The sequence below is a fragment of the Gallus gallus genome, chromosome 3 (assembly GCF_016699485.2).
Source record: "Gallus gallus isolate bGalGal1 chromosome 3, bGalGal1.mat.broiler.GRCg7b, whole genome shotgun sequence".
Taxonomy (NCBI): Eukaryota; Metazoa; Chordata; class Aves; order Galliformes; family Phasianidae; genus Gallus; species Gallus gallus.
The window spans coordinates 37,083,991-37,101,210 of NC_052534.1; the positions used below are offsets into that span (position 1 = coordinate 37,083,991).

Below are 17,220 nucleotides of genomic sequence, written 5' to 3' on the forward strand. Positions count from 1 at the left end.
CCTACAGATAAGGACTTGATGTGGATGAAAGGCTTGACATGAGCCAGCAATACACACTTGCAGCCCAGAAGGCCAACAGTATGATCAAAAAAGGGGTGGCCAGCAGGGAGAAGACGGCAATCATATGTACCACTCTTTCTCTGCCCTCATGGGGCCCCACCTGGAGTCCTGCTTCCAAGCCTTGGCCACCAGCACAACAGAGATGTGGAGCTGCGGAGCAGGTCCAGAGGACGCCACCAAGATGGTAAGAGAACACCTCTCCTACAAAGAGAGGCTGTGTTTGTTCAGCCCAGAGAAGAGAAGCCTCCAGGGAGACCTCATTGTGGCCTTGCAGCACTTTAAGCTCTAAAAGACAGAAAGATCAACTTTTACATGGTTTGATGAGGACAGGACAAAGGAGGAATTGTTTTAAACAAAAAGAGAGGAGATCTACATTAGATGTTAGGAGAAAATTTTTACTCAGAGGGCAGTGAGACGTTGGAACAGGTTGCCCAGAGAAACTGTGGATGCCCCATCCTTGCAGACGTTCAAGGCCAGTTTGGAGAGGGCACTGGGAAGCCTGAGCTGGTGGGTTGCCACACTGCCCATGCAGGGATTTGAAACTGGATGGTCTTTAAGCTCTCTTCCGAACCAAACCATTCTATGCTTCTATGGTTGATTCTGTGATGAAGCAGACCTATGCTCCTTGCAGTCGTATCAGTAGAGATATAATAGGAAAAATACAGAAGTTCAAGAAATATCTCAAGCTCACTTAATTCTTACCTAAAATAGTTTCAATACTCTTGTTCTTAAAGTGGAATAAAGATCTAAGGACTTTAGATCTAAGATCTAAATTAAATCAATGATAGTAATTGAAGTGATGAACAATAGAACTGAAATAATTCATTATAAAAATTTCACTAGCAGACTTTATAGGCTGGAACAGCCCAGAAGTGGATGAGTTAAGCTTAACTACATGAAACTGCTTGCAATAAGTTCAGTTATTAACCTGGTCACTGATTTTGCATGAAGTTTGCTTAATTTAGGCTCTGGAATTGGGCTCCTGGGTGTCCATAGATACACAGGCATAAGTGAACAGATCTTAAACATTCTATATTGGAAGATGTCTTATGGAGAGCTGCAAGTGTTAAAATAAGGTACTTAACCTCAGTGTCCAGAAATCAGCTGTTATATCATCATCTGTGCAACACACAGCATTTTGCTGCTGTTTAATAATTCTATTAAAACGCATCTTTAGTTTTTGTGTGTCCCTTTAATGCATTCTGGATTAATTCAGTATGTACATCTGTAAACTACCAGGGAATCATCTGGAATTACAGAGAGTGCTAAGAGCTGCCTTATAGGGCAAATAAGGGCTCACCTGAAATGAGGTGATTTCATATTTGAAGTAAAGCCAGCACTCACTTCAGCTGCATCAGATAGGAGGCTGTCTGGATTACTGAACTGATGAACTAAGAGAAGTCTTCAGCTCATGAAAGTTGCAAAGAAACATTTAGCTCTGTTGTCATGGGAAACATTTCATTTTAGCATGGTTTAAGTACACACTTCTGCAAAGCAGCCTTTCTTAAGGATAAGATTCTGATGTTTCTAAATTCTGAAATTTTTTTTAAAAAAGAGGGGGGGGGGGGGGAATCTCACTTGTATTTCTTCAGGTAACACTGTATTTTCCACAATACACAATTCAAATACTTCAGACAAAAAACAAGCTATATTAGAGCATGAGGACTGTATATACAGGTACCTGTATACTATTCAGCTTCCATATTATGCTGTTTTTCTCTTTACAGCAAAATTGTTCCAAGGAATAAACTCTCAGAGCTTGAAGATAGAGAATCAAGTCCTCCCAAGTGTAATTAAAATGTTGGACAAAATGAGATGATAATCTAACAACCATTATGACTTTAAAAAACATTCCAAGTGACTCCATACTAGTTTTGAAAAATATCTGATTCACTGAACATGAATAATGTCAGCATGCTGATATAATGAACTGAAATTAACTACCTTCACTCATTAATAAATACTACAAGCATTTATATATATAGTGATAAAGACAAAGAAGACACATTAGTAGAAAGTGAGTTGAAAATCATAAGCCACAATTTAAAATATGTACTTACCTACAGGCATGTCAAGCAAGCTGTAACTTAATTCACTACTAGCTATAAATATGTAATTGCCACAGATTAAAATTCTATAAACTCTAGCTGAAAGAAAGACAGACCAGTGCTCTAGCAATGCAATTGGCCATAATCCAAAGGATGTCTGAGTGGTTTTTGATCATGTGCAGTGCAAATTAAATACACAGAAATTATAGAGGCCTTTTATGGTCCAAGCTTTCAGAGAGGCATTTTTTTTTTTTTAACATGAACAAACAATTTTACACACACCTTTATGACCACTAAACTCATACATAAGCACATTATGACTACACTTGAAAGAAACATAAGCAAACATGTCCTATACTGGGGATCTATATTGGATGTCCACACAAATATGCATGGCATAAACAGACACAGTAGGAAAGGTCTTAGCAAAACATCCAGCTGAGAACTGTGCTTTGACTTCATTTGTTGTGATCTATGATTTTTTTTATTGTTATTATTCTGTAGCAGCTGTTCTCCATCTGAAATACTTAGTACATATAATAGATGCAGTTAGAAACAGTATCACCCATTATTTATTAGTATTAATTATTGTCATGCATTTTAAGGTTATGTTGTCTGTACTGGAAAAGACAAGGTGGGTAACAGAATGGAGTAATAACGCTAGACAGCAAGGCTCAAAACTGAGAGACAATAACCACAAGATTGTATTGCACAGTTCTAAGATCTAATTTAAAGGGAGAGGTCACTGCGTTAGCATGAAATTTGGTATAAAAATTCAGGAATGATCAGATCTTATACGGCCTTGTATTTGCCTCCCTTTTTGAGCCAAGCAAATTGGAGATTCATGAGCACACAGGGTATAAGACAGCTTAGACTCAGTGGCAACATGAAACATTTGGGATCAAGTGAATAAAAGACAGAATCACATACCCATTTTTCCACATCAACTAGCTGTAGGAAGAAAAAGCAAGAAATCAGTAAATCTCTCTCTTTAAATACACCACATCAAAGTCTATTTTGAACTTAATGTTTCATTTCCTTGGAAATGTATCTAGCATTAAAGAAGACGTATGAATAGAAGCTATTGTTTTGGCATCTTCTCTTGAAAATTTCAGAGCCTCAATTTATTTCTCTTTATTTTATGAGAAACACTTAAAATTCTGGTAGTTCAAAATGTCCATTTAAATCTCAGATCATAGGTAGTAAATGAAGACTGATGCTGAACTAGCTGTGTATTGCATTCTCTAGCAACTGGACAAAATTACAAAACACAATTTCACAAAAAACACTTCTCCATCTTCTCTTGAGTAAAGCTCTGTTCTAAGTGAATATTTTTAACTTGAAAAGATTTAGTGGTGGCTATTCAAGTTTTGTGATTTTAATGAACGCTAAAAGTATGAAACCTACAGTTAGGGGACAAACATCAAGCCTGGACCCAACAGACTGCAGCATGAGAAAATATAAGAACAGAAAACGGAAACCAAAACGTTGTTCATTTTCCTACAGACAATAACACAGAACCATTCTGAAAGCTTAAGATTGTGATAAAAAACCTGTTTTCATGCTAATTAAATAAACTGATTTAAAATTACTCTCTTCAAAAATTATTTGGACTGTCATGTAGTATCAGGAAAGCTAAATAGAACTAGCACAAATTTCAGCTACTAAAAAAATGTTAGTATTGCACTAAATACTAAAAATTTAGATCCGAAGTAGATTTTTCTCTAGATTTAATACAGAAAATACTGCAGCCTTCAGAGGTTTTACTACAGGTACATATGGACCTTTTGTGAGCATATGTTGCATACAACATTTGGAACGATTTAAGAATATAACACAGTACAAATTTTGAGTAATTTTCAAAACCAGTAGCAAACTATCTGGATTCCAGATGCTTCTGAAATTATTGTAATAGAAAACAATGAATTCAGTTCTCATCTATTAAAAATAATATTATTCAAAGCATATTTCCTCATTTTTTAATATTTTAATTTTAATTAAAATGGTTTTACACTGTATATTTTAAAGCATTTCTATATCAGCAGGTTCTGCTTATACACAAAGATTTGAAAACACCATCTGACCTGTAAGCTAATTAATACCAACTTGTAAGGATTTTTAATTTGATCACTCCTATCTCTCCTGTGAGATGTAGACTGCATTTAGATTTATAATAGGAGTTCCATGAGTTTAGTTACCAACTTCAGCTGCAGAAATTTCTTCTACAAAACACCTGGTGTTTTAAAACATATGTAATGCAATAAGAAAAAAATAAGATCTTGACAAGTTAGAAAAGCAGGCAACAGTCTAAAGCCTAATGCAAACAATGCAGCTATTATAGCTTAAAAAAGAAGAAATAGCCAACTTATTTTACATTATTTATTAGCTTGCTTTTCGTACATCTTTTGTTCAAATTATGTATGCATTATGAACACAGCATCACAAGCAATTTGACTGTGCAACAATGCTACTATTCCAAAATTTAAATGAACAGTTCAACCACAATCAGTTTCAGAAAGAATCCTCTCAAAGCTCACTGAGCACTATTAGTTGTACGAGCAATTTGCTTGTAATTGCTGGATTTACTGCTTATTTTAATGGGCACTAGTTAGGGTCAAAAGTCAAGTACAGCATTTGTCAAATATTTATAAACTGTGCATGCTATATCTACATTTGTATATCCATCTTCAACAAGAAGTATCAATAGTCTCTGACATACGCCAAAGGCACCTTCACTGAGTAGTTCTTGAGGACGATCATATGAACTAATTTTGTACAGTTGTCAAATCCTACAGTAATTATGAAAATACAATATTATGAATGAATCCAAAGGAATCCGCTCCTGAAAGTATGGTCTTCCACTTAATACAATGCATACCACAATAAAATCTTGCATTTTCAGTTCTCATCACATTCTTCTGCTGTGTGCCTCAGCAGAGCCCTCCCAAACCAGGTGTGCTCACTTTTCTCTACCCATCTACAAGAGTGCTTTTCCAACTGCTGAGGTCATAAGAAGACATTTCTTTCCTGTAAGTCACTTTGTCCAAAGTTCCAAACTTTCCTGTTTGATATATGGAATCAAAATTTTGTTAGCTTTTATTCTTGGAAACTTATACTGGGAGACATGCCAACTTCAAGGTATTTAGAATTTTCTTTTTACAGGGAAAAAGTCATAAGCATGACTTGATAATATATTTACTTGCCCTGAAATTCCTGCTGAAGTACATTCAACTAAAAGAACTAGAAGTACTCTAAACAAAGATCTAATACAGAGAAAACAGGTGTAAAGCTTACATGAATAGAAACAAAAAGGTACAATAATCACATCATGTTAGATTTAACCTATAATTCAGTTAGCAAGCAAAAAGATGTCTCACAGCACCTCTAAATACGGATTCAGTTTCACACTGATAACTCCCTCCAGCTGAGAGAGCTGGGGCTGCTCAGCCTGGAGGAGAGAAGGCTCCAGTGAGATGTGATGGCAGCCTTTCAGTGTCTAATGTGCAGCTATAAGAAAGAAGTGGATAGACTCTTTAGCATGGTCTGTTGTGATAGGACAAGGGGAAAAGGTTTCAAACTAGAAGAGGGGAGATTTAGACTAGATATAAGGAAGACATTTTATATAAGAAGATGTCCCATTCTTGGAGACATTCAAGGTCAGACTAGATAGGGCTGCAGGCAACCTGTGTTAGCTGTAGGTGTCCCTGTTCATTGCAGGGGAGTTGGACTCTAAGGGTCTCTTCCAACTCAAATGATTCTATCTTATTCTATTTACAGACTAGAATCCATGTGTTCCTTTTACCCAGTACACATTCAACAAATGTTTACAAAATTCAGGGAAAAACAAATGTTTTAAGTTCAAAATTCTTTCAGCTACATACACTCATAAGTACTTCAATGATCTGCATTTGCTGACTTCTCTTCAGAGGTATGTAACAGCTCCAGTCTGCCAGCCAAGAGTTCATCTTATATTCATTTAATCCAATCCGGAAGACTGGTTTTCCAACAGTTTTTACTGCAAGATGCAGATCTCCAATGTTACATTAAGCAGACATAAAAGCCAGTTAAAACAGCAGGAATGTAGTTCTTTTACCTCTCTTTTCTACTGTCTAAGGAGTTATGAACAGAATAGAGAGAAATAGAGGTACTATTCCACCATTATGAGGCATCATTTACAGACTCATTTTTTACATTTTGTCATGAAGCACGCTTACACAGAACTGCACTGAACGTGGACTAATACAGCACCCTTCATTAGCAGTGCACAAAGCTGTAAAGTTGGCTACTTTAAACTTTACGCAGCCGCCTACCATTCAGTTCTCACTTGAACATTGTCCTCTTTCATCTTGCTGAGCAGCATGTAAAAGTGAGGAACTTTGTTCCATGCTATATAGGAGAACTTTAGCTGAGCAGGGCTAATAACATTACCTACTATTTGTAAAAACTGTAACACATACATTATCATGATCCACAGATGGGATTGTAACCTGAAATAATCTCATTGAACCAATGCATTCCAGCTAGCGCACATTACATCTTCTTCTACACTTACATTCATTTTTCTGAACAGGAATAGGAACATCTTATGAGGAAAGTAATGTATTAGGAGGCTTTACTGTTATTTTGTTGTTGGTAGGGGATTTGTTTTTGTTTGATTTTTGTTTGTTTCTTTTTGTGTTTTTTTTGTTTGTTTGTTTGTATTTCTCAGCTGAGGAAACAGAGCAAAACCTCTGCCTAAAATTCTCTAATCAGAATAAGCAAGATGAAATAAAGTCTTCATTTCTGCTACAATACTTGATTATCTTCATTGCTCACCTTGATTTCCTGCATTTAATATTCAACAAGGTAACTGATTATGCATGTTCTCTTCTTCTCTGGACTGTCTTCCATTGCAGCTTTTTGTATACAAAATACTTTGAGTGCTGTGCTTATATACCTGCTAGGTTTAGATCCATCTCCATATGCAACAATCATCAGAAAATTTAACTGGAAAGAGAGAACTGAATTTCTTTCTCACAGAGTCAGTTTCTACTGACCATCATCCTGGGAAGAAAAACTTAAGCACATTACAGATCCAATGATTATGTTAAGCCTGGGAAAAGGCTTGCCATCTATCTCCAAAACAGCAAACTTGTCTGGGATGATAAAAGTGTTCGCCTTTCTGGCATCCTCATTCCAAATACACTCTCATTCCAAATACAGCATACTCAAAAGGGGAGCACATCTATCTGGCTAGAAATATTTGCTTGTCACAATTCTTTGAGATGAAATAGATAATGATTTCTTTTTTCCTGTCCTTGCCTTTCCCTCGGGATTTACATAATGCAAAAATACTCTGCACACACTCCGTGATTTCTTACAGTACTTACATTTGATCAAAGTGCAGCAGATCAAAGCGAAGTCTTATTCTTTTTGTGCCTCCTTTGAAATGGCTTACTAACAGTCATGTCTGATACTAAATAAACTATACAGAGTAGAAAATCACAGTATTTGCTTTATCTGCAAAACTTTTACTCCTGTTAGCACTGCAGCATCTCTAAAATATCTGAGAAAAATCAAGACTTTAAGTAGAATGTTTCCACATTACATTATCTTTACATAAAGTTTTCTACTTCTAGCTGATTCATCCATCTGCTTGATACAAAGGCTCACAGGTACATAAAGTGATTTGATCTTCATTTCTTTCTCTCTTCTCCTCTTCTTTCTTTGCACTACAAATTACACAAATTCAAAGTTCAGAAGGGCAAACCTTGCAATAGGGCTATGCAGGCATTGCCTGCCAGACATAACAACTCCAACACTCTTCATCACTCACCACTGACTGGAAAAGACTTATTCTAAGAAATTCTGAAGAAAAGTGCTACTGCACTGTTTTGTTACTTCAGTGAATTACGTCTGTCATCTGTAGACAAAACTAAGCCCAATAAAAATAACCTAACTGCAGAAATAGGAAGACATTTTTCATATATTTTGCTTAAAAGTTTCATTAAAAAGATAATTATTGTCTTTCTGCATCTGTACTTTATCAGAAGAGAAAGCACTCTTGTCAGTGCTAGGAAACTGAAGAGCCAAAACTTCTGATTTCGTTCTGATTCTTCCTAAATGGGGAATCAGAATCACCAAAGCTAGAAATGATATCCAAGATCATCCAAGTCCAACCATCCACCTACCACCAATATTCCCCTACTAAGCCATGTCACTCAGTACAACATCTAAACGTTTCTTGAACACCTTCAGGGGTGCTGACTCCACCACCTCCCCCTGGGTAGCCCATTTCAGCACCTGACCACTGTTTCAGAGAAGAAATTTTTCCTAATGTCCAACCTGAAACTCCCTTGGCACAACTTGAGGCCATTCCTTCTAGTCCTATCACTAGTTACGCAGAAGAGGCTGATCCCTACCTCGCCACAACTTCCTTTCAGGGAGATTTAGAGTGCAATAAGGTATCTTCTGAGCCTCCTCTTCTCCAGACTAAATAATCCCAGTTCTCTCAGTTACTCCTTACAAGGCTTGTGCTTCAGACCCCTCACCAGCTTCATTGCCCTTCTCTGGACATGCTCCAGGGCATCAGTATCTTTCTTCTAGTGAGGGGCTCAGAACTGAATACAATACTTGAGTACTCAGCCTGGGCTGAGTACACAGGGATGATCACTCCCCTGCTCCTGCTGCCAGCTCTATTTCTGATAGGAGCCAGGATACCATTGGCCTTCTTGGCCACCTGTGCACACTGCTGGCTCATGTTCAGCTAAGCATTGACTAGTACCTCCAGGTCCGTTTCTCCCGCACAGTCTTCCAGTCGCTCTGCCTCAAGCCTGTAGAATTGCTTGGGGTTGTTGTAGCCAAAAAACAGGACTCAGCACTTGGTCTTGTTGAACTTCATCCCATTGGCCTCAGTTCAGCTATCCAGATTGCCCAGATCCCTCTTGTAGGGCCTTCCTACCCCCCCAGGCAGATCAACACTTCCTGGCAACTTGGTGTCAACTTAAACTTCGTGACGATGCACTCAAACCTCTAGTCATACTAGCAGACTTTAAAACATTTTGAGCCCATGTCAAACTGTTTTCAGATTTCAGATACTTTATTAACTAAGCTCTCTGTGAACCAGAGAGCTTTAATTGTCAGGAGCACATTTAATTCCTGATTTTCAGCATTTTTGGGGGAAGTACTTGAGAAATTAGCTTATCAACACCCATTAAGAAAAAGGGAGGCTTACCATTTTCCATCTTAATGAGAGACGAATTCACTCCCCACAACATGCTGAGAAATTAACAGCTGCCAGCAACATGTGTTATCTTACGCTTACTAAGTAATTAATGAACTCAGAGCTCCACAACTGGAGATTATCTGACTTACTCAAAAATCCACCAGCCACAGTTACTCTCCCTTCCCAAGATGCATCTGTAAGAGATTATTCTTTTATATCATTGACTCAAAGTTTGCTGAGGAACAAGTCCAAGCAAGTCCTGGGCAAAGGTAGAGAAATCTTCTGTCTGGAGGACACTGATGGACAGGTTCTGGCTAAGGGTTGTGAAATCCTTTAAGGAGCACAGATGGACAAGGCCAGGGGCAACGAGAAAGGGATAAGCTGCTGATAATGGCTGGGAAATGGTCTTTTGTGTGGACTTATCTCGAGGAAGATGGCCATATCAGGAGGTACACACATGACTCTTGCTCAAGCACCCAGGGATGTCACGTAGGCAGGAAAAAAAGGAGAATAAAAGAGGGTCCAACAACCATGAGGATAGGTGTCTGCCATCAGATCCCTCACTACGGACTGCATGCTGACTGACTTCCCTGGGCCTGAGACCTTCTGCTTCCTCCCGGACTTACTCTGCAACTTCTTCCTGGACCCACCGAGTACCTGCACCCTCTCGTTGCCCAAGACCGGCCTTTCTGCTCCTGTCCTTCAGCCTTGGACTATCGGAATGGCGTGCAACGGGACTACTGCTGGATCCTGGTGGTGACTATCCCCACTTTATGCAATTCTTGCTTCTTTCTATCTTTTCTATCGCCCGCCTTCCCTTCCCCATCACCCCAATTCGTAATAGCATCCGTCCTCCCCTTTCTTCATCTCCCTTCTTAAGATTTGTAATAAACTGGTTGGACCAACATTTAAACCATTGTTTCTTAATCTCACAGCAGGTATACATACATCAAAGAACCTCCTCTCCCTCCTATAAATTGGAGCGAGACAGCATCCAGTCCTTTTCTGCAACACAGGAAACATACTCAGTTCTGTGAGGAAGCACGAACTTTCCCTGTTACTTAAACACAAAAACAGAATTACAGAGGCAAGGCACTTGTATGTGATGATTCCTTCACATAAGGCCATTCAGATCTGTGGAAGAGGGTTGTATTCTGATCTTTTGGCAAAGGCTACACCACATATAACACTAGACAGCAGTTTGCTGGTCAGTAGCATAGAAAAACGATTTTATTAAAAAAAGGCACCAGGAGAAATGATTAATCAGCCATGACTGGATGATTAGATGGGAGTTAATAAGCTCAAGATGCAATTTACCTGGAACTCTGTCGTAACTGATGGGTATCTGCAGACAACACTTTCCTGAAAAATGAAGCTGTCAATTACTGGCTTAGAGGTTGCAAATTTTTATTTATTTTTTAGTAATACAGATACAGTTTAGATAGAACAGGCACATAATGCGTGCAACCAAATGTTTGCATTCTGTTAATGAGGTCTGGCATGGATTTAATGAATGCAGAAATCTGAAAGACTCATAGCATTTAATTACAGTGTTTTAGTACAATATAACTGAGAGGCTTCACTAACAATTAATGGATGTATTTGTCCTATGGTTATTTTCTCATGTTGTCTAGAAACAGTTTTTCATCTTTTTTTGTTTTTGTTTTTTTTTTTTATCTCACAGTGTCCTAATGTAATTAGCTTGGATCGGGAATTTGATTTCGGAAAGGAAAAAAAGTGGAAAGGCAAGCATGCTGTGACATCTAGAGCCAACCAAGGAAATTCCAGAATGTTACTAACAGAGGAAAGAAAAGTCAGACACTACTAGTGGCAGTAACCAGCCTGAACATTCATCATTCAGACCTGCTCTGAAGTTAAGGTTTCTGTCAGAAATTATATAAGGAGAAAAAGAAAAGGAAGAAAACTATCAAATCTGGCAGACATGGAAAATACACAGCAGATCAAAAATTACAGCATAAATGAAGGAAATGAGGTTTATCAAAATAAATTTGGAACAAAACAAAAATAACCTTAAATAAGAAAAAATATTCCAATGAAAAATAAACTGAAAATTGTCTTTCATTATCGTACTTTGAAATCCGTGCATCAGATTTACATTGGAAAGAACAAATAATTCAATACGCAACACTTCATATGCTAAGAACCTGATTAAATAGGAGCAGAGGCAACAGAAGTTGCTAACATCAAGCTGCAAAACAAATTAAACTTTTAGCTGTTAATTTGCTTATGCATTCATTTAGAGATGAGTGAAGGTCATGACTCTGCATTACTCCCTTAAATCATCAGCTTCCCAGCCTCCTTTTAATAGGAAGTGTTTATTTCTCTCTGAATCTGAAGGTGGTCAAGGCCAGGTATGAAGGAGTCCTGAGCAGCCTGATCTAGTGGGTGGCAATCCTGCCCACAGCAGCTGTTCAGAACTGGATGATCTTTAAGATCCCTTCCAACCCAAACTATTCTGATTCTATGATCCAATCTATGGATATGATCCAATCCAATAGTCCAATCTTGCTCATAGTCTGGACTGAGCCAATAAACCAAAATCAAACTGGTGGAAAAGACAAAAAAGTCTGCTCGGAAGTGAGAAGTAAAAGGGCTGAAAGTTCCTTACATGAGAAGCAGTTAAACCTATACAACATAGGTTTAAATACACTCAGAATAATTATGACAGAAAGAATTTAGTAAATGCTTCCCCACGTAATCAAAACAATGCCTCCAAATCCTCAAGATGTCTGCAAAGTGGTCTGTGCTGAAAGACCTTCTGAGCAAGAGAATCTAAGAGGAGGAAGGGGGAAGAAAAGAACAAATGCCAAAAAAGAATCCCTAAATGTTTTACCACACAAGGTCAGAATTTTTGTGCTGCACTGTAAGACTGGAGAAATTATCAGCTTTTTACTGTGAAGAGTACTAAGTCAGTTTATTCTATTAATCCCTTGCTTGAGCTATTAAATATCCTAGAGGGATACCTATATTAAGGTATTATTTTGCCTACTGTTTTACATTAAACCAAAAAAATCCTTAAATCACCTATGAAGTGATTAGGATTTCACTGGGGAAACAAAAAATAGTAGTAGAAATCACTGGGATTTCAAAAGATAGCTCAGTAATCTACCATATGCACTCTTTCTCCTCTCAATCCATGCCAGCATATTTATAACTGAGAATGGATTAGGTAGGGGGGCTTCATTCCCTAGGCGCCCTTACCGCAGGAACTGTTTCCTATATTTCCTGTTTCTCAGTGTTCAAACAGTATAAAATACTGCAATATCAAGACTTTATATAGAGAATGTAGGGCTATAATATTCAAATAAACTGGGTTAGTTGAGGCATTCACTGAAATATGTACCAAAAGATTCAAAGAGAGGTGTTAGCACCTTCCAGAATGCGATTATGTTATAAGCAATGTACAGAACTTACTTGCTTAGCTGTGAAACAACAGGACTCCTTTTCCTATCTGAATCTAAGTGCAAATCAAGAGAGTTGACATCAAGCTCTGTAAGTCTGGCTCATGGCATAGCCCTCCCAAAGTAAAGAGCATTGAGAGCTTTTTTGTTGAGCTTACAAGGTATGAATGAGACTACAGAATGCTCTAAAATTATTTTGGCTTTTAATCAGCTACCTACCTCAGTGCATTTACAAACATAGAGGTGGGGGGGAAGAATCCAATTCATTGTGGCTTAAGCATTTAAATATTAAGTCAATTTTCATAAAATTTTCACCAGGAAACTTGAGCAGTAGAATTGCAAAAGTGTACCTAACGCCATTCCTGGGGGGGTGGAGGAGGGAAGGAATTAAAAAATGAAGTCTTTCAAGTGACATGAACTCAGAATAAATGACCTGGACTCAGAATAAACAATCTGCTAAATATGTGCTTCGAGAGCAGCTGACTCCACGTTCAAGCCAAACAGATAATGGACTCAGAACTTTGCATTCTGTGGAATTACAATTGAAAGCAAACTGTGGTCACTATTCTAGATGGATTCAAATGCTGGCTGCTTAATATGTTCCTCCGGAGATTCACAAATCACCCAGTTCCTTCTTTAAAATATAGGTTTTGTATTTCACTAAGTAAGGCAACTAGAAAGGAGCAACGCATTGCCAAGGAGAGGGAATAAGGAACCTCATCTGAAATTCTTCCCAACAAAAGTATCCATCAGCTGCTGACGCAATTACAGTTTGGACAAATGCTCAAGTAGTTCTGAAGCAGAGCTATTCACAGTTAACTGCTTTTAAGCTAACAAATGAAAATGAAATTTTACTAGAAATACAAATACCAAGTTAACTGAAAAACTTTTTCCTAAATGACCAACACATACACCAAGTTACGTGAATTTACCACATTAAACAATAGATGCTGTGATAAATTATGTGGGGAAAAAAAAAGGATTTCTCTCTTTCTGCCCTTATGCACACTTACCTTTTGTGACTCATCGCAGTATTTTTAGGAATGATCTTCTTTCAAGAAAACTAAGAGGTCTGTATGTTTATCTACAGACTAGCAGCTATGAAAAACTGCTTCAGGACAGGTAGCTGCAAGCACTGCCATAATTGTAGACCTATTCCATAGCCCACAAGTATCACACAAAAAAGTATTAAGTACAAGAATCAGGTGCAATTGCATAGGGCTTCAAAACCTAAATTAATTAGATTGGAAGGAGATGACAACAGTCAACCCAACAGAAGTCAAGCATACTGCTAGAAGCCTAAAACCATCACTCTTACTCTTTTTAAGTTTTTCTGTACTATTTCATAATCTGTTTCCATAAAGAATAGTAAGGAGAGAACATTCACTACCATCACAGAGAAAAGAAAAAAACAATGTTATCTATATATATTCATGGAAAGAATGACAATTATTTGAAGGACCAAAGGCCAGTGTAGTGTCCAATCAACAAACAAGGGAAGAGGGAAACAGTATGAGAAAGAGGACAAACCTCAAAGCTCAGAAACTGGTTCAAAATAAAAAATTAAAAAACAAACAACAACAACAACAACAAAAACTATGAATGAAGATCAAATACCTTACAAAAATAACGAATGAGGGGGTAATGCCTCCCCTTCTCACTTATCATTTTGATAGTTCTCTCTAAAAGCAGAGATTTAAATTTCACTTTGAAAACTGATTGAAAAATAAGTATGCAGAGCTCAGAAAGGGCACTGACACACACACCTGCTTGGGAGGCTTTTGGTTTTAGCATTGCTACTGAAAGAAAACTATTTGATGGTTCACCAGCACTACTATCTAACAAAATCTGAAAACAAACCTTTTCAGCAAAACAATACCCAGTTGGCAAGGAATGGCCGGGCATCATGTCATTTTTCCATAAACAGTTTTTAGGTGTGAATTAATGTTCTCTCTCACTGGACCTGACACTTTAGCTGATACATTAAAGATTCATCTAGTGACATAGCCACCATGGATTCAAACCTCTTCTTGTCATTGGGAGCTGCAGACGTACACATGTACGTGTTATTCTCATGACTACACTGCCCATCCAGAACTGTACAGTGGTAACTATCCAGGAAACCACACAGGTTATCACCAAATCTGACACTTCACACAAGCAATATGGACATGATCCCTGCTTCTTTCAAAACTCAGCTGCTTCCCATTCTCTATTTAGGATTACAAAGGGGACAATAAGAAAGAAGGGGACAGACTCTTCACTCTGTCAGAATATAACAAGAGGAAATGACATCAGATTGAAAGATTGGAGATTCAGACTGGATATGAGGAAGAAGTTTTATACAATAAGGGTTGTGAGGCACAGGAATAGGTTGCCCAGAGAGGTGGTGGATATCCTGTTCTTGGAGACATTCAAGGTCAGGCTGAACAGGGCTCTGGGCAACCTATGCTAGCTGTAGTTGTCCCTGTTCATTACAACAGAGTTGGACTAAGTCACCTTTAAAAGGTTCTTTCTAACACAAACGATTCTGTCTGTCTGTCCAATAGTATTCAGGCTCACAGACTTAGCTCCACCACTTCTTTCAAATGGTTCACATGTAGCTCGCATTCAAATACAACTCCCTTTGGGGAGGACTATACACATTCAAACTTGAACAATATGTAAGTCAATGATGCCTGTACAGCATCATTATCACTAAAAGCACCCCAAGGTGTAGAACTCTACAGATAAAGAGAGTTAGAAACAAAGATGCATTAAGAAAATCTACTAATCACCACAGAAGGTATTGGTATGATATCTCCTGGAGGATCAGCACACTGAACACATTTCAAGAGGAGGAATTAATCCCCTGTGTAATCTTCCAGAGGCAGTTGCTCTGAAGTCCTATGGAGTTGCCTGATAGCAGACTACTTTCTTGTTATGCAGCACTGCAGACACCATTAATGTTTTCCACACTCCCAGCCCACGTAACACCGCTATGCAGTTCCTACAGACAGCATTTTGTACTAACCATCTGAATATACATTAAACTCACCATTATAAGCCTCAATAATGAGACAAGATCCCTCTGTTTGTGCAAATGTTCACAAACCTAGCTGAGTATTCCAGAAAGCTAAAGTCTGCAAAAAAGTTTTCATAACACGAATGTAAATTTGGATATTTTTTCATATATAATTTGAGATGTTTACATAGTGTTATAAACAATCTGTTCAATATTATTGTGTGGTTTAAGCAAATTACAGCTGTGAGCATTACAAAATGAGGAAAATATGATGTCTGAGTATCATGCTATCCAGACTTTGGCCCAGCTTTGAACCCAGCTGGTAATTAATGAAAATTTGCACTTAAAGCACTGTCAAAAAAGTATTACATACAACCAAAAACAATTTCTATTCAAAAATCCTTTCTCCTAAACATAAAGCACCAGGCTTGGCATTTTCAAGAGAATGATGCTAAATTTTATAATATAATCTTAGCAATAAAGCAATCATTAACAAGATAGAAAATGACAAGTTACCTATAAACCTTAATTTCAATCCATTCACATCATTATTTCATAACATAGTTTTCCACAGTATGTCACTACACTTTTGATATGAACTCTGCCTCATTCAACATACAGAACAGAGAGGTTACTTATTATTTTATATCATCCCAGTTCTGTATGCAACCATTGTACTGGATATTCATATAAAAAACTTTTAAAAGCATAATAATTAAATGTCATCAAATCACAGTGCTAATTACTGTTATACTAATCTCACAAACATTCATTCAATTTTTACAATATTCCAGATGAAATATCAATACACTGAGGACTCCAAGGCACAAATTTACTAAAATGAAAATACACACAAGTCTGAGAGCCAAGTTTAAGATGTCTGGGACTTGATCCTAACATTCTTTCACATTCTGTGTATAACCTCCATCAGCTGCATACACATCTCCGAGACTTCTGTACCTGGGCAAGTTAGTCCTGAGGTATCAAAACATACAAAACCAGGAGTAATAAATACAATGATAAATTACGATTCATATGCTGGGCAGTAATTTTATAGCAAGACTGACCTAGTGTGTTGACTTCTTTAGAGAATTATTCAGTAGCTTTAAGAAAATAACCTTGGCTTTACATAGGATTGTGTAGCAAAACAATCTTCAGCACTCTGGAACAGCACCAAAATTTGAGGGGACTTAACTTTCATTTTGTCAAAATGAAATTCAGTACAATACTGCTGCAACAACTTGTGCGGTTCTATAAGAAAAATTTGACCTCTCTATTTACAATTTCTCTGTACTTAGTATTTGTATTAAAAACAAAACAAATAAAAGAAAGAAAAAAAGAAAAAAGAAATCCACCTACTCCATGACTTCATAGGGAATCTTTACTGAATGGCATCAGAATGTTGCAATCATTTATATTAACTACCTAGAGATTATAGATGGCAAGGGGATAATACCTAAGGGAACTGACTGGTAAAAAGCA

At 37.5% G+C, this 17,220-nt stretch overlaps 1 protein-coding gene across 12 annotated transcripts in view; it reads right to left on the bottom strand.

Annotated features, from left to right (window-relative positions):
• The window catches only part of RYR2 (ryanodine receptor 2), a 361,102-nt gene that overhangs the window by 236,868 nt on the left and 107,014 nt on the right, over positions 1–17,220 (bottom strand). For 9 of the 12 annotated variants that reach the window (XM_046939480.1, XM_025149037.3, XM_040698256.2 and 6 more), the window contains one exon: positions 3,039–3,059. The exons of the other annotated variants lie outside the window; for them this stretch is intronic. In XM_046939480.1, coding sequence (XP_046795436.1) covers positions 3,039–3,059 — 21 coding nt within the window. The remainder of the gene's footprint in view (positions 1–3,038; positions 3,060–17,220) is intronic. 12 annotated transcript variants of the gene reach the window in all.